General features: G+C 39.2%; 1 protein-coding gene across 4 annotated transcripts in view; it reads right to left on the reverse strand.

Moving 5' to 3' along the window:
* LRRC28 (leucine rich repeat containing 28) overlaps positions 1 to 14,003 on the reverse strand; it is a 54,857-nt gene extending 40,854 nt beyond the window's left edge. For 2 of the 4 annotated variants that reach the window (XR_015259910.1, XM_086757391.1), the window contains exons 1-5: positions 13,881 to 14,003; positions 10,795 to 11,024; positions 5,458 to 5,498; positions 2,764 to 2,801; positions 1,878 to 2,015 (exon numbers count right to left, since the gene is read on the reverse strand). Coding sequence is in view for 3 of the 4 variants with exons in the window: in XM_086757391.1 (XP_086613517.1) it covers positions 1,878 to 2,015; positions 2,764 to 2,801; positions 5,458 to 5,498; positions 10,795 to 10,989 (412 nt within the window). In the remaining variant the exon portion in view is untranslated. Of the gene's footprint in view, positions 1 to 1,877; positions 2,016 to 2,763; positions 2,802 to 5,457; positions 5,499 to 10,794; positions 11,025 to 12,346; positions 12,366 to 13,214; positions 13,334 to 13,880 lie in introns of those variants that run through there. The other 2 variants (XM_086757392.1, XM_086757393.1) reach the window with 2 other exon arrangements.
* Positions 14,004 to 27,110: the final 13,107 nt, after the last annotated feature.

Below are 27,110 nucleotides of genomic sequence, written 5' to 3' on the forward strand. Positions count from 1 at the left end.
ATAGTATGATGAAGATTAATGCTAGCAATGTACTTAAGGATAAAACAATTCATCAAAACTTACTATTTGGCTCTATTTTTTCAATTGTTGAAATCTTCACAATTTTACAAAGTAAAGCTATGAAAATATGCTTGGAAGCCCTCTTCAAGAAGTGTTATGTTTAGGAAACACTCAAGTGCAGTAGATTAACTCTCCAGTGGGCAAACTCCCCAGTGTAAGCAAAAGATTAAACTTGCTCGGACTGATAACACTCAAGCTGTACGACATCCAGTCACAGTGACAGTGACAGCATCTGAACAGACGGGATTAGTGATGCCAGCAGTAACGGCATACGTATCAACTGATGGTACACTACCAGCAAACCCAGAAAGGTCAGCCATCACAGGGTTCTCTGATTCAAAAGTAGGCAACAGTAGTATTATTTCTAAGCATGCAAAATTTTTATGCACTGAAAACTAAACGCACTTATGGACAATGTTCAGTACCAAATTTTTTAAAATTCAGGAGAAATTAAATGCAGCATGCCTACGTGGCTGATACCAGGACCTAATCAAATGTGGTAGACTCAAGATCAGCTCTTCAGTAATGTAAATTATCCTTTTGAAAGTCTTTTTTGGAACCTTTTTAAGTCAATGTGTGAAGTTTTGCAGAAAATGTGTCACTTTTTCTTTGAACAAGTCTTTCTTTCATGGTACAGCGCCATAAGGTAAATTATCTTTGAGGAACATAAAGCGCACTCAAGTCACTCCTTCCTTTTGAATGTAGGACATCTGAAAATGGATGGAAATTTTACTGGCCTTGGGTCATAACGTTTAACAGGTTTATCTAATTTCATTCCAGAGCATTTACATAGTCATATAATTTTTTTTCTTTCCAATCATAATCATTCTTTGACTTGTTCTATTAAGCTTATTATGCCTAGGAAAGTACAAGGAAAGAACAGCTAGATTTCTGCATCCAAAACTTCAAGGAGCATTTGCAATATATTTCTTGAGAATACGCAATGTGAACTTACAAATACATGAAGGTCACATTGAGAAGTTAGTGAAAACTAGAGCCAAAAGTTAAGCCTGTTAGATTAATTCAGACTCTTTTTGAAATGCTGGCCTTAGATTTTTATCATCTCTGCAGATCAGAAAATGCAAATTTGCCAGAGAAAGATTAAATAATAATAATAATAATAGATTTTAAAATCACCATAATCTTCACTGGAAAGATATAAGGGCGGTGGAAGAAGAATTATCAGTTACATCTGCTTATCAAAGTACTTAGAAGAAAAAAAAAAAATCATTCAAAATCTGCCTATGGCAAACTTTTCCTGACTTTGTGTCACATCTACTTTGAATAAATTTTGCTTTTTTATTATAAACTAGCACGACAAACATTTGTTATTTACTGTCACAGTGAGGTAGAAGTGCCATAAGCAAACCTACTAGACATGTGTCTTTTTAGAAAATACAATAGGGCTCATGGGCAAAAAGAAAGAAAGGAAGGACTGGAATCCTTTATATTCCGGAAAATTGGAAGAAACAATTATTTTATCATAACAACAGTTGTCATTAGCATTTTGTGTCTTCTTAAGGAAGCTGAGTATTTTCTTGATACAATGGCAAAGACAGTTAAATGGATAATTTTTTTTTTCCCAGTTCAGAAGCCTTTTTCAGGACTTTTCTTTACCTTAAGTACCTACAGCATGCCTTTTTTTCTAATTGCAGAGTATATTTAAGGTACTTACAATGGCAATCCCTGCCTAGTCTTTAAGCAAGTTGCACCATGCTTCAACTGTAAGATACAAATAAACCTAGAGTAGATCACTATGCAAATTAAGTTCAAATGAAATTTGTTATTACTGTAATCCCTCACGCATTTGTACTTACCTGCAGGTAAATATTTCAGCTGGTTGTTAGCCAAGCGAAGATGACGTAAAGATCTCAGGCGGCCAATCTCTGGACACACAATTTCGAGGGCATTATCACTTAGGTCCAGAAATTGCAGTTTAACGAGGGAGCCAATGGCTTGTGAGAGAACAGATTAAAACATGAATGTGACCCAGTAGTAATGTTAAAATCTTAATAGGACTATGAGAGGATAAAAAGCCGCAGTACCTAGCACCTATGTCTGAGCAGATTTTGACGTATTAAAGTTGGTCCCACAACTATATGACAATTTGTGGAAATGCTTATCTATCTAACCAACAGTACTGCTGGCAGTGAGACAGGGAGGGAATAAAGTGTGATGTACAGAATCCTCCCATTTCTACATTATGCTCAGACGATTCTGCTTCAAAATCACTTTTTCCATTCCTTTGAGTCCATCCAATTATCTATAATCAGAAAATATTTAAAGTACTCTCCTGAAGTTGGGAGTGTAACTCTACAATTAAGGCAAGGAAGAAACTCGTACAAGTTCTTGATACTCAGGGTTTCAAATCTGTCATGACCTAAACCAGCAGAGTACTCTGTGTGGTAAATGGCTGACTGCAGAAGACTCTGGATTTTTGTTTCTGTAGATGAGTGCCATTTAGCCTTTTCACTTTCTGCCATTAGAAGTGAAGCAAACAGCATTTAGGTGCATTTGAGAATTCATTAGAAGAATTAACATAGCACAAACAAGGATATTATCAACTAAGAGCTACACTGGTATATTTTGTATGGAAATCGTTAATGTTTTATGGGAAAATAAAGGAAAAATATGCCTTTTCAAAGAAGAAAAATGAATATTTTATGATTCCTGCCACTTATTGTGGGCTGGTAGATTACTTACCTTCAGGTACAACAACTATGTTATTTGAATGAAGGTACCTGGGGGGAGGAGAAAAAAAAGCAGAGGACACCACCTGTTACCCTCACAGACTTCTGCTACATAATCAGTTTGCAAAATATCCAATTTCAGACTGAAAGAGCACCCTCAAAGCCATTCCTCTCTATGACCACAAAAGCTGTGGAAACTGTATAAACTGGCAATGGATAGGTACTTAAGTTTCACTTAGAGTATCAAATGATTAACATAAAAATAAAAGAGAATGATATACAATTATTTAAAACAAAATATTCACAATTACGTTAATAACAGGCTTTAGTTCTGAAAGTCATAAGAGGAAAACAAAAAGGAAACAAGAATAAAGCAGACAGAATAACCAAAATGAACCATATTTGATCATCAGGTTATTCCACACTAAATGCTGGGTAAGAAAAGAAAAAAGCCCAAACCCACATAAGTTATACAATTGCAAACATTTTCCCCTGCACATAAGCTCTTACACCTTTACTGACTGAAGAAACAAGCACAGGATCTACTCAGTGCACGTGGGTTTTTCAAACGTAGGGTACATTTTACAGAAGAAAAACCCCAAACTTGCACATGGTCATTTATTTAGGTAGTAACTGAGGGTGGCCACATAAAGATTCACAAGAATATTCAGCACCCTCTGCCGGAGCACTTCCAGTACTACGAGTACCGTTATTAGATTTTACACATTTTAATTTTCAACCAGCATTGCTGCAAATGAACGAAGGGTCTTGTAAAAAAATAACAGTAACAATTTTCAAATATTGATATGTAATTGTAAAGGAATACTGAGTACTCAGTGCTCAGTTGCTTAGGCACACATGGAAATTATTTGCACAGCATGTTTTTTTCCATTCTGTTCAAACAGCATTTCCAAAAGTAAGGAGTCTGTCTTTTCAGGGAGACAGTGGCACAATAAAGAAAAAGACATTTGAACATTTCATCTGCATAGGGCATCTGAGCCTTCTCTTTTAATTTAAAAATTTTAGACATTTAAAGTTTATTAAAATGTAACAAACATAAGGATAGCAGATATGTCTGTAGAAAAACCTTAGGATGAGAATTCTCCTACTATTTCAGTTGTAACTCCTGACAATGCTTGTGAACTACTTCACTCAAGCTAAAAAGGGTATATTATGAGGACTTACATCTACTGTCCCAGCATGAGGGAGACGATATACAATGAAACACAGACAATAGTGAAGTTTTTTAAAATACATAGTGAACTTGCTAAGGATGTAACTTTCAGGAAAATGAAAACTAGTTAAGTTTATCTTTCAAAATGTAAAGTTACTGTAGCAAATTGTTCTTTAAATAAACCTTTATTTTGTGGTCTCTTCTCTGTCGACAAAAGATCTCTTATTGTCTGATCAAAATTGTCTTGTACTATTAGAGCTACACGAACCACAGGCCCACTGCCGTTCTCTCTAGACCACCACGATGTGTGGGATAATGATAGTACAACTAAGCTTGCTGAACCCCAAAATAATTAGGTTTGACTCCTACAATTGGGTGTTTTTAAGATATTATTTTAAGCTGTAATTTATACAGGTTTTCCTAAAGGCACCATCAGATAACTTGGAGATTTCCTGATGCCCCATGGCAAATCATTAAGCACTAAGTACCTCAAATACAAAAATATTTATTTTACTGCTTCAGAGCATAAACATACTCTCAAGAGTCAGGCATGATGAGACAAAACTGTCTCTTAAGCAAGTTGGAGACTGCAGTGACCTACAGAACAGTTCAATTATACTGTGGTCTGTGTACCAGAAAGGTGTGGTTGCAAGGGCCAAATTAAGATGATAGGATCAGACAGCTGAATGCATTAGACTGCTCAGATATACACCTCCTCCTGTTTGGAGCTCCCATTAAATAAACAGAATCAATGGTCCGTCACTTACTCAACCAAAGTAAGCCAAAGGAGTTAGAAGGGGAAAAGAGGATGCCCCTTTTAACCCTTTCGCTGCCAATCCTACAAGGAATAACCTTACAAGAAAAAAGGAGGGAATAAAGCATTGAATCAGGTGTTTACTGCTTAAAACTAATTGCCAAAACAATTCAGTTCATGTGATAAGCATTCTTTGGACAAGATAGGATAAACTACTCTGCCTACAGCGATAACCACGAAATAGTTACTACCCCTACTTGCTCACCCCTGCTCCTATTTGACAATCTGTGACTTGGTTCCAAAAAAAATTACTACAATAATCAGCAAGACTGAGATCGTAGTAACCCTGGTAGCTGGGTTGGAAGCAAGCAACTAGGGATAGGCTGGAGGCAGTAACCTGTTATTCTGGCTCTTTCAAAACCCTCTGACCATTGCATTTGGAGGTTCCAGTGCTTTATCAAGGTAATTACAGTCTACACAGCAGGGTAAGTATTTTTTATTTAGCAGTGCAGACATTTGTATAACAGTTGTTGTCATACAATAAATAAGAAATTACAGAAAATATTAACATGTGACTGAACGCATCTGGGTATACCTCCTCTAAAAACAAACCAACCCAAAAAACAAACCTCAACAAAAAAATTACCCTTTCTTGCCCTCCAAGAAAACCCTTCACACTTAAAGAGGTAGGTTATGTGCAAGCAATACATTCTAGAATTATACGAAATTAAGATGGATCAGCATAATAAAAATATATTAGAACTCCTACACAAACTCACAATTCCACGAGGTTTGGAAGCTTCTGTGCAAGGTTTTCTGGCTGAAAAAGAGTTAGAGATTTTTTAGGTTTCAAAACAAAAAAGACACACACATATTGTGTACTCAACTTATTTTAATAATCATACTAAAACATATCAACAGCTAGTCACAGAAAAATAGCAACAAGGAGCTTGTACACAATACCCTATTTCCACATGCCCACACATCAGAACTGACATTAACATGTCCTCAACCAAAGGTAGCCAGACTTCTGAGGCTGAAAAGATGGATTGCCAAAACCTTGCTGTTGATAATATATTAATATTAAAATAACTGAGTTAGTTGAAGCCAAGAGACTGCTAAGAAGCTGCAGCCTTTAGAGACTTAAAGCAGAACAAGAACTATACAAGATGTCTAACCATAATTTATTTTATTTTGTAATGCTGCTAAATTGGGAAATGATCTACAAACTTTCTGTAGCTTAATCAATTACCATCAAGCCAGAAGTGCTGAATCCATCAAACTCGATTTCCATATTTACATATTAACATGCATATCGTTTTCTAACTGCTAACTGATCCCCAGCTGCAATTCTGTTTCTTTATGGAATTTACAACCACGAACATAAAATTGGCTTCACAAGTTTCAGATGTCATGCTGGTAATCACACTCAAAGTTATTCAAGGTTAAGACAGTTTTATTGCTTACAAAATCAACTTAAACATATATATGTTTTATTGAAAAAAGTCTTTACATACACATATATGCAGCAAGAAATTAATTTTAAAAGCAGCTCAATCACATCGTCAACTTCCTGTTAAGAAAAACCTAGGAATTTTCACTGTCATGTAACTTTAAAGAATATTATTATATAAAATATTTAACTTTGTGTTTATAAATTTATTATGATGGAATATGCTAACCTGAAAAAGTAATGTCATAATATTCTTAGGTAGCTAACATGCCACATTATAGATCTGAGTATGAAAAAAAGTTTTACTATGGAGCAGCAAATGATGGGTCAATAAAAGAATCCACTGACATCAAAACTCAAGAAACAGGCCATAACTAATCAATTGTTGCCACCTACTGGAAGGTTTGCTGCAGTACATTTAACTTCTTTCACTGCAAAATTTTATTTGGTCAAAGAGAAAAGCTTAAGATGGGAAAAGATATAAAGGTTGCAACATGCACGAGCACCAAAAAAAAAAAAAAATCAAGGTTTAATTAAAAAACCGAAGAGGTAATGGGGGGTAAAAAAAACCCCTCTCACTGTCCTCCCACACCCTTTATTAAAATAAGGAGATTAACCTGAATCATAAACTATTTTCACATTATACATGAAGGTTATACACTTATTCTTGCTCTCACTGCTTCATATTTTAAGAGAGCTAAACCCAGAAGAGCAAAAATTTTACAGTTTAGCAAATCTATAATACAAATTCTACTTATCTTCTCAAGTACCACAAAAAATTAGTCTGAGTCAAAATTCCTCAATACAACATCCTACAATAAAATTAAGATTAAAAAAAACTATTAATGATTCATCAATTGAGAAGTAAAACTAACTCTGGTCTCTGGTGGTAACATGACAACAAATAATTATGATAAATGAAACATCGATTCTACCACCAGTTTAGGGAAGCTTGCCTCGCCCTCATACCCACTGGACATTTTTCAAAAAGAGAACCTGCTGATCTGTCCGAACAGGACAGCATTGCACATACTGAGTCAGTAAATTAACAACAGTTGTTCTTTGATATGGCTAGATCATGCTTCTGACAGTGCCATCAAGACAAACTCATAGTTTCTCTTAATAGATGGGGAAATAGGATTGCTGGGAGGCTAACGATATCAGTCGAACATTAAATGGGGAGAAGTTGGGAGACTTGAAGCTATAAAGCACACCCCTATCCCAGTATCTTGATCCACTCATTATGTCACAGCCCTCTAACATTTCCATCTTGCCAATGAAGACGAAAATGAAATTATTCTTAGGAATGTATATGTAAATTCTATCAGCCTGACTCTTCCAGACATTTTCATAGGAGCCATCTATCAAGAACTAGAGTCATTTCAGAAGAGCAAAGAAGAACAAAAGCTGATTTAGTCAACATTTTTTCAGAACTCTGAAGCTATGAACCAGTGGGACGACAGTAGTACTTACTTTTAAGAAATATGGTACAGATTTATGTTGATGATTGCTAATAATCCATATGCAATTTAAAGTATTTATGGATTATCTAATGGCTGTAATCTTGCACAGAATCGAAGCAGCACAAGGCTGAAAGATAGATTAAAACTTCTCTTCTCAGACAGGATCACCTCTCAAAGAAATTGGTACATTTTCTCTTTCAAAAAGCGTCAGTGAAATGAATACAGTTTCCTGCAATAAGCTACTTGTTTCAATTATTCTCAGATGAGATTCCCTCCCCTGCACCCATCATGTAACTAACTTACTGCTTCTTCACTGATAATGAGTATTACTTGTCCTACCAGAAAAAAAAAAAATATGAAAATACTGTTTTGTAAAAATATCAATGACTTCTGCTCTCCTTCATTCTTCCTCTTATATTTATTTATTCTCTGTCTTCTCTTGCAAGCAGAATGAACCTAAATCTCTCACTCTTCTCTCACAGGGCAAGTCCTCTAAAAATACCTTGGTTTTGCTTCCAAGGTTCTTTCCAGTTTACCTAAGCTGTTCATAAGCATGAAACCCCAGGCTCAATCTTTGCTCCAGCTTCTGCTTTAACAGTCAGAATCATAGATTAGTTTGGGTTGGAAGGGACCTTTGAAGTTCACATTGTCCAACCCCCCTGCAGGGAGCAGGGACATCTCCAACCAGATCAGGTTGCTCAGAGCCCCATCCAACCTGGCCTTAAATGTTTCCAGGGATGGGGCATCCACTACCTCTCTGGGCAACCTGTGCCAGTGTTCCACCACCCTCAGTGTAAAAAGTTTCTTCCTTATATCCAGTCTGAATCTACCTCCTTCTGTTTTAAAACCATTACCCCTATCACAACAGACCTTGCTAAAAAGTTTCTCTTCATTTTTCCTATAAGCCCCACTGAGGTACCAGAAAGCTGCTCTAAGGTCGCCCTGGAGCCTTCTCTTCTCCAGGCTGAACAGCCCCAACTCTCTCAGCCTGTGCTCACAGGAAAGGTGCTCCAGCCCTCTGATCATCTTCGTGGCCTCCTCTGGACCCTCTCCAACGGGTTCATGTCCTTATGTTGGGGGCTCCAGAGCTGGATGCAGTACCAGAGCAGAGGGGCAGAATCATCTCCCTCAACCTGCTGGCCACACTCCTTTTGATGCAGCCCAGGATGTAGTTGTCTTTCTGGGCTGCAAGCGCACATTGCCGGCTCATGTTGAGCTTCTCCTTCAGTAGTTTCACCAAATCCTTCTCCTCGGGGCTGCTCTTGATCCATTCTCCACCCAGCCTGTATTTGTGCTTGGGATTGCCCTGACCCATGTGCAGGACCTTGCACTTGGCCTTGTTGAACATTATCTAATAATTACTCCCCTCTGTTTTTAAATGAGGATTGTTAAACTTTCTATGTTCCAAAAAGACATCTGTCTTTTTTGTTACCTGCTGCTGACTTGATCTATTTCAGTCCACTACAACTTCCAACATCTATTCTGCTGAACAGATGCTCAGTGGTTTAGACTCAATTTTGTTTGCCTAGCTCCTAGCAAGATTCCAGCAAGTTGTATTATGAGGAAGTTATCCTGATAATTCTGAATCCTAATCACCTCTACCTCACGCTGTTTGCAAGCCATTTTTCCTAGGTATGATCTACATTTTAAGTATTGTTTCAGGCACCAATTACAATACTGAATAGTATTGGACAAGAGCTCTCTCCCTCATTTGGTACATCTTCTGTTGGCAGTAACCATGGCTAATTACTCCTGTCCCATCTTAACACTGCCAGCCAATAGACGTGTAACAGATATTGAGAGGAAAATGGAACTAAACTGTTACTTGCTGGACTTTGTTTTGGTTCCTATTTTATAATTGCTTCGAGAAAAACAAAACCAGGCTCTAACATATACATCTAGACAAGTGATATGCAAAATTCTCCTTATTGCTGCTTCATTTTTTGAGCAATGCAAACTTCATTACCCCTACACTGCTAAATAATCACTGAATTTGACAAAGTGTAAAAGGAGAACTGTTTACAGCCTTTGGTTAAATTTTAAAGCAGCCTTAATTTGTAACCATGAATCCTAACCTCCCATTAAATTATTAAGCAAAGGACTTGCCCTAAAACCAAGTGCCAAAATAATTCTCTACACTACATGCAAACTTAAGTGACTCATTCAAGATGAAGAAAAGGCATAAAATCCTCAGACTCCTTTCAGCTTTTGGCCCATGAAGCGAAACCTTTATTGAGGAATTCTAATGTATCACTGTCAAAGCTTTAAATACTCTCCCTTAAACTGGAATACTGGAGTTTTTCTAGGAAGCACTGAAAACCATGTAATTTTGGTGACTGTTAAGCAGTCAGGCCCTCCAGCTCCTCTGCCCTGGCTATTACTTTACCTATCACACCACGGAAGAGCCCCAGGAAAAAAAAAACCAAACTTAATTACCTGGACACTCGAGCCTACTGACAGAGACGAGTTTTGACTCTCTACAGAGAGAGTCTTACCAGCTCAGAACGCCTCACACAGTTAAATAACTACTCCACACTGAATTCTGAGGTCCCAATATCCATTCAGGGTGAGAATTTGTTCAGTTCAGGGAAAAATAACAAAATAAACAAAAAGCACAACAGTAAATCCCACAACCCTGTGGGATGTTTCTGTGTTTGTTCTCTTATCAACAGCAGCCCATAGACACAAGTTTTCACTGGCACCTTAACAGCAAGCTTTGAATTAGACCCTAGGATTGACAATGCCTTTAAATTAAGGCACACACCAAGGTAGACGTCGTTCAGCCTAACGAAGGAAGGCAGACTAGACCATACAGCAGCACCTAACAGCAGAAAGGCCTGACCACTGATGTGAGCAAAATTCATAGCAGTCAAAAAAAAAAAAAAAAAAAAACAACAAAAAAAAACCCCAAAAAAACAAACCCCAAACAGCAAACCTCACAGGAAAAGCCCCAGCAGATGTTTACAGAGCTTCAGGAGGATAACAGTAAAATGTCATAAACTTTCCTTTATTATACTCTACATTACCTGTGCAAGTTCAAACATAACACAACCATATACTCATGTTTCACAACGGATGACATCATTCAGGATCAGATTTGCTATAAGATTATAATTATTTTTAAAATTAGCTGTTAAAAAAAAAAAAACGAATTCCTAAACATACAGACAGTAAACATTACAATAAAGAAGTTGTCGTACCAATGTGGTCAGGGAATTTCTTTTCATATAAAGTCTCTCCAAGTACTGCAGCCCCTCATCTTTCAGTAACTCCAAAGGAAAATGATGGAGATTTCGGTAATTTAAGAACAAGTTCTTGTGCCTTTCCAGCTTTGCCTCAGAGATTGTTTTACATAGTTCTGATGCCATGACTAATCCTGTTCCCAAGCACCACATCTAGTGCATAGCATCTTCCAAAAGCAGATTCATTTCTAGGAGACAAAAAAAAGGAAAAAGAAACATTATCAAGGTGTATACCATGCATTCTTTCATAGAAATAGTTAATACATACTATCTGATAATTTATCTAAACACATTTGTTCCAGTGAATACATAAATAAAGTAGCCAGAACATCCAGTTCATAACACATGTTAGAAGCAAGTTTTTGACTACTTTCTGGATGAAGTTTTAGCATGTTTTTGTACCAGCAACAGCAAGATCTTAAGGTATACATAATGCTTTTTTCCCAATCCATTTTCTATGGACCTTTCAGATAATTTTGTCAAAGTTGCCACCACAAGAAAAAAATACCTCTCTTTACTAACCCTTATTCATGTCCTACATCTGTTCTGTGAAGCGTGCTCAAAGAATCCACAGATAAGAAAAGTGCACAATTTATTAGAGGACTTATCTTCAGATGACTAAAACATCTTCATGTAGCTTTTAAGCCAGAAACACAAAAAGCGATGAAAGTTTGTTAAAATTTCCCAGTAAATTTTCCAGTAAAATACTGGAAGAATTTGTCAGTTGGAAGAGATATTGGGGTTGGAGAGTCAGTAAGGCAATCTAAAAATAATAAAGTAATGTATGAGAAATCTGAAACTTACAGCAAGAAAATTTATCAAGAGCTAGATGTGACAGATTTTCAGCTCTCTTTACTAAAAATAAAACCAGAAAGAACTAAATGTCAAGCTTAAACTGACAATTTGAAAGCCAGAAAACAAAAGTACGAAGACAAATTAAAAATTAAGTCATATCTGAAACTAGAATTTATTTAGCTTGTTTTGCAGGTGTAACCAAAATTATTACGTTGTCTAGCTCCAGACAACAACAGTAATGCTCCATCTTTACAAATGTCTCAGAAGTCCAGAGAACATAACAAATCCAGACTATTTATTAATTGAAAGTTACCAGTTTGCTACAGATTTGTGTGTACGAATTCATTTCCATTAATGAAAGGCAAGGAATTGTAACTGCTTTCCACCAATGACATCTTCTATTTTAGTTCATCCCTTTACTGAAGGAGAAGTTTCTAATCATAGCAGATATTGGAAGTGAAGGTACTGAGTTACCAACAAGAATCCTATCTGACTATACTGTAGTTGTTGTCAACAAAACTCCTTACCCAGCTGAAGAGTGACAACTGGACCATAAATGTAAATCAAACTACTTTACCAATTTCAGTCATTCCCTTGATTTGTAGATAAGCAGCTTTTACCAGTGACCTATGTCCTTCTGGAAGAAGACAGCATTTATTTTCTTAGAGTCCTGTAAGTACTATTAATCACAATTTAGGTGTAATGTCCCACACACCTTTTCTAGTCTTGAGTTATCTCCGATTCAAGCCATGCTAAGATCAGTTCTGTAAGCAAATTATTACCCTGTTGAAAATCCTATAAGATTAGAACAGTCCAACTTTGGTGAAACAGTATTCATATGAGAAGCATCATGGCTATAACAGCTGCCTTAAGGAGACGGGGTACCCACACTGCTGGCCCTGGGCACTAGCAACATTAAAGCTCCCTTAGCTCAACAGATAAATGAAATTAGGCCACTACAATTCTGAACTCCACATTTGTGATTAGCATTAAAATAATTACAGGAAAAGAATCACAAAGATGATCAGAGGATTGGAGCACCTCTCCTGTGAAGACAGGCCTAGAGACTTGGGGCTGTTCAGCCTGGAGAAGAGAAGGCTCCAGGGAGATCTTATAGCGGCCTTCCAGTCAGTAACTAAAAGGGGGCTACAGGAAAGATGGGGAGAGACTCTTCAACGGGGCCTGTTGTGATAGGACTAGGGGTAACGGTTTCAAAATAGGGGGAGGTGGATTTAGATTAGATATTAGGAAAAAAATTTTTACACTGAGGGTGGTGGAGCATTGGCCCAGGTTGCCCAGACAGGTGGTGGATGCCCCATCCCTGGAAACATTCCAGGCCAGGTTGGACGAGGCTCTGAGCAACCTGATCTGGTTGGAGATGTCCCTGCTCCTGGCAGGGGGTTGGACTGGGTGGGCTTTAAAGGCCCCTTCCAACCCAAACCATTCTATGATTCTACGAATTTAATGTGTGTAGTCTGAGATTATTTGAGTAACCGCTGTGTTACAATAAATGGCAGAGGGAAGTTCATCTTTCCCTGATTTTGTTTTTTTAACGAAAAGCTGTGAAGTCACAAAACACACACATAAATATCCAATCACCACCCAATCTGTCCAAAGACGCTTTTCAGGCGTTGTGCACTTGCAGATTCTCTCCAGAGCTGTGACTCCATACACCGACTGGGCCACGCTCAGCCGCGGCACACACCAGTGCACACACATGCGAGCTCACAAACGCAAAGTCCAGTCACAGCACGCTCTGGTTCGGCTCTTACTTCAAAGGAAAAACCCTCCTACTCCCTGTCACCGCCAGCCAAACTTTTTCTCCCTAAATACTGTTTTTCCAGAGACGAGACACAGCACTACCGACGAGGCTAAAAGGTAGGGCTGCACGCAGCCGCCCCGCCCGGGGCTCCCTGGGCCCCGGGGAGGCCGGTCTGTCACGCGTGGGTGTGGGCGAACCGGCCTGTCCCGGCTGCGCGGGGGGAGGCAGCCACAGGCGGAAGCCGGTGAGGGCTGAGGAGGCGGCGACAGGCCGCCCCCATGGCTGAGGAGGCACAGGGAGGAAGGGGCCTCGGGCCGGGCTCGCACCCCGTCCCGGAGAAAGCGCCGTGCCCGCGCGCTCCGGTGGGCAGGCAGCAGCGGGCAGGGCAAGGGACGCGCCTACATCCCCCGCTCCCTCTCAGACCTCCATCCGCCCCGTCCCGTCCCGTCCCGCTCCCCGCCCGCCCGGGGAAGAGCCAGTCACTCACCGGCACCGCCGCAGTGGGGAACAGCGATGGTACCGGACCGGCTCGCCGCCGCCGCCGGCCCAGGCACCCGGGGGCGGAGCGGGCCGCAGCCGCGCGAGACCGCTGGCGCCACACGACTCTCGCGAGACGCCGCCCTGCCCGGCCTCCCGCCACAACACCGCCCCCTCACCGCCCGCACCCGCCTCTCACCCAATCACAAAGCGCTCTACCGCCCACCACCCAATCACAAGTTTCTCTCTCTCTCTCTGCCTTACGTCTCCTCCCCTGTCCAGCCAATGGGAGCGCGCCCCACCTCAGCGCCTCGCCCGCCTTCTGCGGTGGCGGGCGCGAAGGTGGGGATAAGGCCCGATCCCTGCCGTGGGTCTGTGTGGGGCGGCGTGTAGGCTCAGCTGCCGTCCCAGGTGTTTACATAATTCCCGGTTTTATCCCTGCTCAACAGCTTTTGAAGGAAAATGTCATGTGTGGGTAAAAGTTGTGGTGGCCACACATAAATCTTACCCTAGAGAAGGTCTTGTTTGCGTTATGTCAGTACTGTGATGGCAGCAAATTCCTTCATATTCAGACTGTTTAACATCACTGGGTATTAAAAGTTCATCTTTGCTGAAGATGAGCCCTACCAGCTGCCTAAAAAAGGAATCCCAGCTAGACAAATCCTCTTTCTGGTTCCCACAGAGTGACACAAACTTATCTAAACAAGATCCAGGTCTGCAGAGGAACCGAGAAGCTGAATGTAGAAGATTAATATCTTGCAGAAGACATTTCTTCTTTCCTATATATTCACAGAATTTTCACCTGAAGCAAAGCAACATGTAGGAAAAGCTTAAGATTTTTTCTTGCAGACTAATCTCTTTTTTTTTCAGTTCTAAATAAAGAATACCAATCCTTAATTGCTCATTTGTCATTTTCCTACACTTGAAAGGTGAGAATTGATTTTGACAAGTATACTTGTTCAATCTTACTTGCCACTTGCAGTCTTTTTGGAGTTGTTTTTTTTTTTTTTCAGATGAATAGGTTGGATTTTGTTGAAATAATTTGAGATGAAATAATTTACCCTTCAAAATTCAATATGCTCCGTATTTATCATATCATACTGCACACATTATTTCTTACTGTGGTTGACAGTACTTGTCTGGTTTTCTCAGCTGGATGTTAAATTCCAGGTAGTGGCCTGTTTGTATAGCCCCAGGGCTTTAAAAACAGCAATTACAGCACACTTCTTAATGTCACTTCAGTCCCACGTTGTAAATATCTGAGAAATAAGAAGTTAAGTGTACTTCAGACTAAAGTAAAAGCTGAACATGAGCACAGTTAGCAACACATTCCTCAGAGGGAATTCAATGATGTGTCAAACTGAAATCATTGATCAGGCCAGAACTGCATTCTGCCTTTTTCCACTGAAGTACAGACAGGAAAGAGGAAGCTTTTTTTCTTGGGACCTGCTCTTAACAAAGTCAGGATACTTAATGTGTTTCTTCACATGTATGTTGTAACGTTTTTTCCTTGGGGAATTTTTTGAAACAGTAACAGGGAGGAGATAAAATGACTGCACTCTGATATTTTTGAGAACAAACTTTTGTCTGTTTCTTCTTTTCTCCTTACGCCAACCGAGGGGCTACAGAGATTAGAGCAATGCTAAAATGTCTTTGGTTCTGCTGTCACAGAAACAAATTCAGCTCTCAGGGTGTGCCTTCAGTGATTATAAAACATACTATACATGTGAATTCAACGTAAATTGCAGAAGTGGTTTAAGATCACTGAAACTATTAAAGATCTTAATATTATATATAGAGTACTGGAGCTGTCAGTATTTCAATGGGGAGTTTTAAAATTGAGGATTTGAAAGAGTATTTTTTAATCTTTCTTTTGTTTTCTGAGTGAGAGCATTGGTACTAGCAGTATTTAAAATGTCTTCTCCCTACTGATAATAATGTATATGATTCCCTCCAGATTGTTATTCCATTGGCAGAAGAGTCTGTAGAATGAGATGAACTATTCCTTGCCGATACAGACAAACATCCTCACTCACTTCAACTATATTACGTTTTTCTTGCTTGCTTCAGAGCTATTTCAGGTTTGTACCAGCTATACTGAGGTAAGTGCCAGTTATCTCATAGCTGTATGGTATTGACAAGAATTTCTAATGTGATTTGCATGTTCACACATCACTTTATCTTGTATCTTTCCCCCTGAAGCAGTCACTCAGAATTCTCTCTTTATTGTTTTGTGTGGCCTGTAATCATCACACTCAGCCTGATTTCCCCCCCTCCCTTGACGGATGGCATCACAATCTGCCAGGCTTGTGTCATCAAATGCTGTGCAGTGCTTCTAAAAAGCGCTGCTCTCTCAGATCTGAAAGCTGATCTCTGAAGTCCTCGTCCTGCACAGCACAGGTGTACAGTCTTGCCTGTGTAGTCACAAGGCTAAAAATGATGAGCAGAGCAGGGGGACTTGGAATCTGATCTTCCGCTAAGGAGAGCGCTTACCTCGTGGTTGCCAAGGCATTCCCATCTAACAAGCGAGACGAGTGGGATACCCTTTGCTAAGTAGGTTTTTACTGTTTCTTTATCCTAGTTTAAGTCTTAATTTTGTGCTTGTCAGGGCAGGGAACAGAGGGGCTTGAAGTTTACATCTTGCTCAGAAGGATGACTGATCTCATCTGTGCATACATAAAGAAACGAATACAACTCGTTTTGAAGTAAAACTTTGAAGAAGTAGGTCTATTTAAGTAGCTTGCAGTGGCCAGTGTCTTGAAAATACACCTTCATCTGTTGGTTTACTGGAACAAATCCAGTAACTGGAGCAAATGGCCACAGCTCCACCAGCGATCCCTTGTTTGTGCCAAACCCATACAAGCCAGATTAATGTAGTGTGAAAAAAAAAAAAAAAAAAGAGATGAAAATACGTTACCAGATTTATTACACAAGGTAACTATTGGAGACTAACAACTTTGGAAAGATGCAATTGGAAGTATCTTTGTATAGTAAAGCTTTATGCAACCATTTTCTTTTGTTTAGCCAAGTGAAACATGAAGAAATTATTTTTATTGAGGGTTTTGTGACAAGATTCCTAACTCTCAATTTCACAGATTCACAGAACTAGGAGATCCAAAATGTCTTACTGAGCTAAACTGTCCTAAACACTCTGAGGTTCAACGTCCCTAGTAATCCTGGGTGAGTCTTTTCCACCCACTACTGTGGATACCACTTGTATTGAATCATGTGCATTAAATTAGACTTTGTAAATTTGGATTATGATGAAAATATTCACTGAGCAATTTAAGGTCAGTTTTTAGCAGCAGGAAACTTAAGTGTGACTGATGCATGACCGTAAAAGAACGTTTCTCCTTTAAGGTCAAAGAATTAGCAGGTATTTTTAAGCTTTGCTCTTTAGTGTCTTAACTAGCAGTACAAAATGGGCTTTCTTGGACATCACTGTATTCTGAGAATTATAGGGAAGCAAAAAATCCATCACTAAACACCAAGCTCATACAGTTATACCTGGTACAGAGAGGTCCTGTGGGTTGGAGGAATCTTCTAGGCACAAGGAATCACCAGATCAATGCAGTAATCAACAGATGCAATTTCAGCTTTCTTTAGGTTCTGCTTGCTGAAGGGTTGGTGTGTACTAGAGTGTCAGCATATGACGTGCACAAGCGTGGAAAGCAGTAGTAACCCAATGGACTGTCTGGTTCATCTGCCAGGTCTCACAGCCAGCAGAACCTCTTTTCCGTGGTCAGACAGAAGAATAATGTGTTTTAACACATGCTCAGGATGTTTGAAGTGGCCTAGGAAAATGGCAGAGCTCTCCTTTGCGTGGCAGGATTCCACTATGGGGGCTCAATGATTTGTGCTGTCTTTTTGTCTTCTGCCTATCCCTAGGAATTGTACATTGCCTAGAATTTTGAAAGTTCTCATGCAGTGGAGTACAAAATTTCATTTTTTCTGCTCTTGCAGACACTGAGGGTGGCTTTCTTCCTAATCTGCAAGACTACTGGCTTGCATTTTTCTTCTCAGAGGAGCTGAGGGCCCTGTGTCATCGCCAGATTCCACAAACTGAGACTTTAGGAAGCATACTTTCCTACTTTACTGGAGACACAATATATGCTATGGTGTCATAGTCACTACTAAGAATTTTTCAGTTTGCGTTGTCTTCTAGAATTTCAAATGTATTAATTGTACTTACCCTTGTTTTCACTTTACAATGTCTTACATAATGCTTTTTCAATATATATAGCTTTCATATACAGAATGCTACAAGATCTCAATCGGTATAAATTTTGAGCACTTAGGATCTGTTCTTTCCATAGGAGGATTTTTCCATTATACATACATTCATTGATTTCTCTCTCGTACCAGGAAGAAATAAACTCTCTAAAATGTTTTGCTTTTGCTGATGGAGAAAGAATCCATTCTCCAGAAAGTCTTGGCTCTTCTTCAGAGGTCTTTCCTAACTTCCAGTCAGTAATTTTTGTGTAGTGACAAAGCTGTCTCATTTGAGTGGGCTAAAATTACAGTGACTCATCATAGTAAGCTAACTTTGATTCCATAAACCTTTTCCTTAGCTCTGGCTTCTGCAGCAGTACCAAAAACTGGAAGGCAGATGGAGCTCCTGCATGTCAAGTGCCAACATGCCAGTATTTAATGTTCAGACATCATCCACCTTTGGCTTAAGTCTTTTTATTTTCTGTTTGTTTGTTACTGCATTTGTTAAACTTTAACTGACTCCTTTTTCAATGGCACAGTAATGCTACTGCAACAGCTAATTTCAAATAAAGTTACTTTTACTGCCTGGTATGGATCAAATCAGCATTGCTCAAAATAGAAGCTTTTAAAACAATCTATCGCTTTTTTGGGCTGAACTAATTTTTTTGAGGGAAATTTCCTGGTAACCACATTGATTATATCGTGGAACAGATTTCCTGAGAAGTAATGGAAAGTACTAGTAATTTGGACAAACTGCAGTTTGAGTGGAACAACACAAACACAGAATAAGTGGGCAGTGGATTTTGGCCCTGATGATGCGGTGTCCACTCATTCTAAATTCCCACTGATCTAATGAATCGCAGTTGGAAAAAGAACAATGCCTCACTGACTGCCCCAGAAACCAAATTCCTCTGTTAATGCGCTAAGCAAATACAACAATAGGCAGAATCAGCATTTCTGCCTCTGCTCCATCGGGAAATCTCAGTATCACCACAAAGGTAACAAATCAGCCAGCTCTCCATGGCTTATGGAGCTGTTAGTCCTTTTTTACTGACTGCTGAAGGTGCCTGTAGCTGATGTGGAGATATTTTGTTACTTCTTGCTGACAAGTTAATCAAGGCTTTCAAGTAATTTCAATTACCCAAGTAATATTTTTTAACTTAACAACATTGCTATGTGTCACAAGTGCATTAATGAATAAAATTTTGTGTATCTTTTGGAATTCACTTTATGAAACTTCTTAAACTTGACTGATTCGGTTCAATTAAAGCCACTTAGAAAATTCTCTCCAGTTTTGCTTCACTTTAAACCAGAAAAGTAGTAAAACTTAAATAGCAAATTTAGGCAGCACATGGACGTTTATTAGTTTCAGGCAGCAAATGGCATGAAATGTTCTTTGGGCTATTTTTACATGACCTCAATAATATTAATTTTTACTACTGCCCTCTGCTGTCATTGAGGCTGCATGGTGGTTATTTCTCCATCTTTCTGCCTGGCCCAAGATCTGCTTTCTTTTCATCTTCACTGCGCTTCCCTTCAGTTCAACCCACAGATTTGCTGAGTTTGCAATAATTGTCAAAAAATTCCTGAGTATTTCTAATGATTCATTGGATCTAATCAGACCAAAAGTTGTTATTCATTCATCTGAAAACAGTGGTTTTAAGCTTATTCTGAAGCTGTTCCTACTTCTAGATACCAAACTTATTCCAATCCTTTAATCTGATATGACTATTACTGCCTAATGTAATTTTCTTTCTCCTCTCTTAGCCATTTATTTTTCTGAGTGGGAAGTCCTATGCTCTTCTGTGTATCGGAGCAAAGTTAAATTTTGTAGAGAGACTCCAAATGGTCAGTAATGCTTCTGAAATTGTTCCTATGAATTTACTCTAAAACTTTGCTAAAATATTAAATCCTTATACTCTTGACCACACAATTCCATAATTTTAGTGCATTTGAGCTTGAAGTGTGTGGCATTTGTTTTTTAGTGACAATACACATACTTGAAATAACATATTTTCATATAGTTATGGGATGTTTGTATTTCTTAGGGAAAAGTTCCAAGTGAGGTGCCAAATATCTTGGTTGTGTAAGAGTGACCATTTCTGTACTTTTATTTTGCCATTCATGTCGGAAGGGTGTTAACTCTGTGGCCTGTTACATTATGATAGAAATGAGGCAGGTGGTGGGCTGTTTTTCATTCCAAGGGAATATAAATAGTGAAGGGGGGAAGTGTGGTGTACACACAGCTCTTTGATTTATGCAAGCATATTGTGTAACCTGTTATAGTGAAGTCAGATATAGAAATCTTCTGTTCCCCAGACCAGTGGGAGATTTGCTTTTAGAGAGCCTGCAGCGTTTCTTCTTTTTACATAAAATATCCCTCTGGTTATAGCTGGGGTCTGACCTTTCTTTTTATTGAACACACCAGGAATAGCTTAAATATATGCCTGGATATTCCACGTGCTGGGGAGACACTCAATAGGCTGCTTCCTGTTAAATGCAGAATTTTTAGGTTTTGAGAGCAAACCAGAAAAGTCAAAGGTATTTGTTTTCTTGTTAAGCTCTGTGCATCCTCTCAGAAATTTTTCATGTGAATTCCTGAGCACTTTCTTACTGAGAAGTCTAACAGTCACAATTTGAGCTAAAACAGGTAACAAAAGTCAAGACATAATTGAGCTTGAGAATGCTCTTAGCTCGTGGTGGATTAATAGTCTTGCAGGAGTGACTGCTTGGCGTGTGTACTTCTTCCAAGTCCTCACCTCCTTCCTCGTTTTGTCACATTTGCAATACAACGTTGATAAAGACCTTTCCAGATTATAAAATCGTGGCATAATATGAGCTACCAGCTCCCATTTTCCTGGAGTGTTTTGGACAATATGGCATTATGTCTGGCACCAGCTCTGCTCATAGGGAACTATTCCAGACCATATGTCTGTAGCAGGTTAACATGTTCTGGCTGAGAAAAGGAGCTAACTTAGCCTCTGTTCAAAACTGGAAACGGAGGCTCAGAGTAACTTCAACTGACTATAACTAGATCCTCCTGCTGAAACTACTTTTCATTTTTTTACCAATGGCATAGGAAAAAAAGAGTTGTGTCTTTTACTCTCTTCCAGGGATTAATAACCTATAATTCTGGGACAGTGAAGTAATGAGGTCAATGAAACCCTTTTAGTGACCTAGTGCTTTTATCACTGAAGTCTTGCTCAATGAGTTCAAGTTTCTTAAATACACATTGATATACCTAGAACAGCTGAGCTCTGGTGACTGATTGCACCTTTTTAACAATAATCCAGAGACACATAGAGCTACAAATACACAGAGAGGGTAGAGGTGGCCCTACCAATACAGATTACCAAAGAAGCACAGCTACAACTTTATTATAATCCTTATATTATTTGTTTCTTTTATAAAATAGAAGCCAGCCAGACGACCACATACAAAACACTTACGAAATCCGGCTCCTGGAGGATACATCCCTGTCAGTGTACCAATGCTGCAATCCTTTTGTGCAGCTGAAAAGGAATTTTCCTAGATGGGCTTTAGTTCCTGTTACATTTTACCCTGCTTTGAATTGGTATATCGGTAAGCCAGTGAATTACTGAGGTTGTCTTACAACAACAGGAAAGAAAACAAATTTAAAATATGCTTTGACCCACCTGTTTGTTATTTTGCTGCAAGAATACAATGTTTCTAATTTAATCAGGGCTACAATCTGTAATTTAAAGTCAAAAGCAATTTTTTGTTTCTATTTCACTGGAGGAAAAAAAGAAACTCAACAAGGATCTGAGTTTACCACATTTATGAATACAAATATTTTAAAGCATATACTGGTTCTGTGTATGTTTCTATTAACATTGTAAAATGTGTGCTAAAAATCTCTAAAAGATTTTTAGTCCTGGCATTAATCAAATAACCATTTTTGTACCCAGTACCTCAAACACACAAGTATTCAATAATCTTGTACAGGAGCAGGACTATGCCCTACAATATTTTACATTGTCGTTTTATCCTATATCCATTATATCCTAACAGCTGCGATTTTTTTTTTTTTTAAATGAAATAATTTCCTTATTCTAGCTTGGGATAGTCAGCGTGATGAGAGGTAGACCAGTCTGGATTTGGAAAACAGGTGGATAAATGCACCACGGTTTGGCCTCTACTTTATGCTTTAAAAACATCAGTCTAAATAGTCTTAATAAACCCTTCAATAAGTGGAGAAAGAGAGGAAACTGATAGCATGTTGTGATATTACGAAATGGAGAAGCACACTACCATGGATGATTTATGTGGTGCAGCACGCCAGCATTGAACAGCATACGTCAGGTTTGTATGGGTTGATGACAGGAGAAGTTTTATTTTGCTGAAGAGGGGGCTCAGCTGCCGATGACCTGGCCATCCTTGATGCAGAGAAAACTGTGACAGTGCAGCAAATAATTTTTTCCTGCTTCCATTTCCAGGTGTTCCCTCCCTGACCTCCTTACCACACATATATGATTTTCAAAGCAACACAGAGTGAATGGCAAATCCTTTGTTTTTGAAAAATATCCAATTATTTTCCTTCAGTTCCTTAGGGGAAAGACTGTACTGAGACAACATGAAACAACTACTAAAGATACTTCTTCTTGCTGAAAGACAAAGTCAAGGATCAATGCACAACAGCAATATTGAAAGAGAAGAGCAGAAGGGAAAGGAATAAAGTTAAGTAGATAAAAGCACCACAACACACGTGCTTAGATGAGCCTGTGTTCTGACTTCTGCTGCTGGCACAGTGTTTGAGTTTGTTAAATACCTGACGGAAAAAGGGTCCAAAACCCACAGAAGGTAAAGCTTGTAGAGGGGAATTTCCTCGTTTAGGAAGGATGGAAGTTATACCATGACAGACAGCCCTGTTCGGACAGAAGCACCATCTTTCAGAGAACCAGCAACGGGCATTTGCTGCAAGGCATGCTGTTAAATTTAGTGGTGTGGCTCCGCGTTAAGATAGATAAGTACATTCCTTCCCCATCTTCAAGGAGACAGCTTCATTTTTCAGTCTTTGTTGTGAATTGTAACACAGCATTCTTGAGCACTGCTGAACTGTTTAGTTTCAATATTGGAAGAAAAGTATTTTTGCACAGTTTGTATACTAGTTTAGAAGTACTTTTGAATCTGGCAGATTAAGGAGGTGTACTGGCCTGGCTGAGAGTTATTTTTCTTCATTTGGTTCTCGTAACATATACATTTTCCCGTGAACGACAGTAACTCAGGTATGTAAGTAAGAAGGAATTTGCTATTTCCCCCTCTGTTAAACATTTCAGAGACGGGTACAAAGTAGGTGAGCTTATTTATGTCTCATAAATGACATGGCTATTTAGTTAATCCAGCAAGTTGACAAGAAGCGGCTCGGTAGACTACAGCTCTTTACTTCAGAATGGAAGCCGATTCGTATGACTAACGAGTGTATTTAGTAGGTAAATGTCTCATACAGAGTCAGCAGAAGGCAATGAGATAAATGATGTTGGTATGCACAGAAGATTGTGATTCCCTCAGAAAAGATACTCTTACTGCTGACTTATTTTTTTTCTTATCCCACAGAAGGCAATCGTATTTGTGTCATTAAGTCAAATATTTGGACTTTTAAAATTTCTTATTGTGTTTTGCATGGTACTTTTGATGTTGTTTTCTCTCAAGGCATCTTGGCAGTTTCCTGTGCTGTGTAGTACTCTCTGCTCTCCCTCTGTCTAATCCATGGATTTTACGAGCAGTATCTAAGTTACCAGACAGAGTTACAGAGAGATGTGAAGTAACGTGAACAGCTACTTCATGACAGGTCATCAAATAACAATAGGGATTAGCTTTGTGTAACATCAAACTAACCGTAAGTTTGTGTAAATTGCTGGACAACTTTGCTACAGCTGAAAAACACTGATCTGGGAAGCAGCACCATCAATTTTTCCCATCTTAACTAATGCCTGTTTAGGACTCTTCCACAACTAGCATGTTGTCCTATTTGATTTTTTGCAATTTTCTTGGAATTTTTCAGTTTTATCTTTCCATCTTAAATTCTGTCTGCGGTGCAGAACTCAGCAATATGCAAATATTGCAAGAAGAACATTGCAACACTACTCCAAAGCTCGTAGCATTTCTCTATGCTTTTATTTATACAAAGCTAGAATAGGGGAGGGTCTTTTTTTTTGTGGAAAAGACATTACTCAGTCAATGCAGAGAACTCTGCGTTCCACATTATTGCTCTGAAGCTCAATGAGAGCAAACTCCAGCGAATGTCAGTGCAAGGCAGAAACTCTGCTTATTTACTGGGAATTGGTATCAAGGAGGAACCGAGGTAAAAAAGCGGCTTTGCAGAACTAAGTTATATAAAAATATTGCTAATACATTTGCTGCAGGCAGAGGGTCACTCAAAGATAAAGGTAGGCCCACATCCAGTTCAAGTAGATCAGTTAAATGCAATGTGTGGGGAGAAGATAATATTTCCACAAAATTATTCAAGCTCAGTATTTCATTAGTTTATAAAAAATGATGCTAGTGAAGTAGTTTAATGCATATTTTAAAAGGCTATTTCAAGTGCCCAGAGACAGGAAGGCCATGAAAGATTTGTGGATGGCAAGTTTCTAAAAAGAAAATAAACGGAAGGGAAATAAAAACCCAGTATTTGACTTTCCCACCTCATGTGATGGACATAAGCAAACTTCAGCATTTTGTTCAGGACACTTAGCCACATTCTGCTGGTTTCAGATCCCTTGGACTGTTCTTCTTTCCCATCCCTTAATTAATAGATAAGTTATCTTCAAAAGGCTGAGATAGCCAGTGCAGTGAAATTACAGAAGTAGAAATATGCACTAATCAGAAACTCAAACTTACTATCATATCTGATCCTACCAGTATTTTAGCCAAAAAAAAGAGAAGCATTTTATTTCCCTTGTGCTTTTCTGTGTATTTGCCTTCTTATTTTCACTTAGCAGTTAGATTTTTAGGAGTTTCGCTTTGTTGCTTCAAGAGCTTAGGAAGAAACCATGGCAACGTCTTCTAAGCAAAAAAATCTCAATTTTTGCTGAGCATTGCAGCAAAGAGCTTGGATTATGTCAAGATACTAAAGGCTTGATTCAGCCCCAAGTTCACGGTGAATGGAACAGCATTATCTTTTTCCTCATTTTTCATACCTAATGTTGCAGACTAGAGCTTTCCCGTAGCTTGTTTTTAACTGGGGCTGTCCCCTCATCAGGTAGCACCGTACCCCTTCAACTTCTCTTCCATTTGAGCAGATTTGCAGCTCTGAGCAGATCTACCGTTGGTTCTGTCTGCGCTATATTCAGAGGAGGGCTCTTGCTGACAGCTCTGTATAGCACTAGCTCTTGCCATCCCCAGAGCTCTTAGGTACAGGGCCTGGGTACAAGTCCTCCTCCATGTCCAGCCCTCCCTGGTGGGGCAGAGGAACCCATAGCTAGCCAGTGTGGTGATCAAAGTTTGGGCTCCAAGCTAAGCGTGTCAATATAGGTAAAACCTGTGTTAAAACTGTGTCACTGCTAGGACTCTACAGCTGCACTGACTCTCCAGTGAGGGGACAGGGATAAATATTTTTAAATGTCACACAATCCAAAGTCAAATTCACCAGTGATTAAGGTAGGCAATATCTGGTGACTGCGATGCCATATAAATTCTAGCTGCAGCTTCCTAGTCAGCTCTTTTCCCAGCAAACTGCAACTGTACATTTAAATTGTCCACTTGAGATTGTTGAATGCTTTAATTTCCTGGAGCTATTTACAAATCTTAGAGACCACAGAGAGAACTTCCTTAAAAGGGTAAGAAAAGCCACTGCTCTTGTTGCAGCCAGCAAAGTTTCTACACTCGTATCGTCCTATTGTTCGGGTGATTGAAAAATGAGGGGGGAAAATTAAAAATGTTTCGGACTACGTCCTGAAGCACTGAAGTCCCATGAATAATAATTCCCAGAGGTGAGAACTTTCTGCAAAGACTTCCACTGTAAATTCCAAAAGACACTTGCAGATGACATTAAAAGGAACATCCTGACTTGATTGACACCGCTGCTGAGAGGGGATCACACAGGTAAACCAACTCTCAGAACATTCAGGGCTTATGAATTGTAATTGAATGGCACTGAAAGCTAAGTGATAGTGCACATTTAGGTACAAGATGCTGGCAACTTCACCCATCATAAATTTCAGTTTATTTCGAAAGAAGACATACAGACCACAAATAATCATCTTCCCTAAGCCTTTAAGAATAGAAGTACATTTTCTCCCAGTTCCAAGTTTTACAGGCTATATTGGCTAACTGCTCATACTGGTTTAGAAGACCACAGAAACAGCTGTATCAGACAAGTTTTGGTCTTTTTCTCATTACAGCTCTTTTGATGCAGAATCAATTTGGAGGGGGGAAGTCAACAAATTACAATTTTGTAGCTATTTTCTACTATGCTGGCCTGCAAACTGATGGTAACCTGAGGCAGACCAGCCTTACCAGGGTGGCCAGTGTCAGCTGGTGTCAAGCTTTTGTAACAACACTTCTCCCAGCCCCGAAAAGCATTTAAAACATTTGCCTTTTGTTTAGAGCTCTTTCCATAAATGATATTAATCTGAAGTAGCTTGTGAGGCAGAGTGCTTCAGTGTAAACCTTCAAAGGGCGATACCAGACACAGAGCTGCACACAGGCAGCCTTGTTTGGAATTGTTTCCCTCTTTGCTTTTCAGTGCTTGAGCCCCTTCCAGCCTCTGTTCTTTAAAGAGCATTTGAATCGAGTCTGCACAACACGGCAGGCACCAGGCAGAGAGACATTGCTTGGACTCCACTGTTCTTCCCCGGCTGCGGCTCCCGCCGTTCAGTGCAAGGCTGAGGGGCTGAACTGCAACAGCAGATCTGGGCTATGTTCACCCTTGTTTTGGAATCAGTTCTATTTGCTATCAACTTCCCCAGTTTGTATTTCATGCTTATATATGTCATCCCTTATGCTATGTAAAACACATTAGTGCTTTCCTTACCATTTATTATATAAATTCTGGTATTACAGTTTTGTG

This window comes from Chlamydotis macqueenii, chromosome 12 (assembly GCF_036417535.1).
Source record: "Chlamydotis macqueenii isolate bChlMac1 chromosome 12, bChlMac1.mat, whole genome shotgun sequence".
Lineage (NCBI taxonomy): Eukaryota > Metazoa > Chordata > Aves > Otidiformes > Otididae > Chlamydotis > Chlamydotis macqueenii.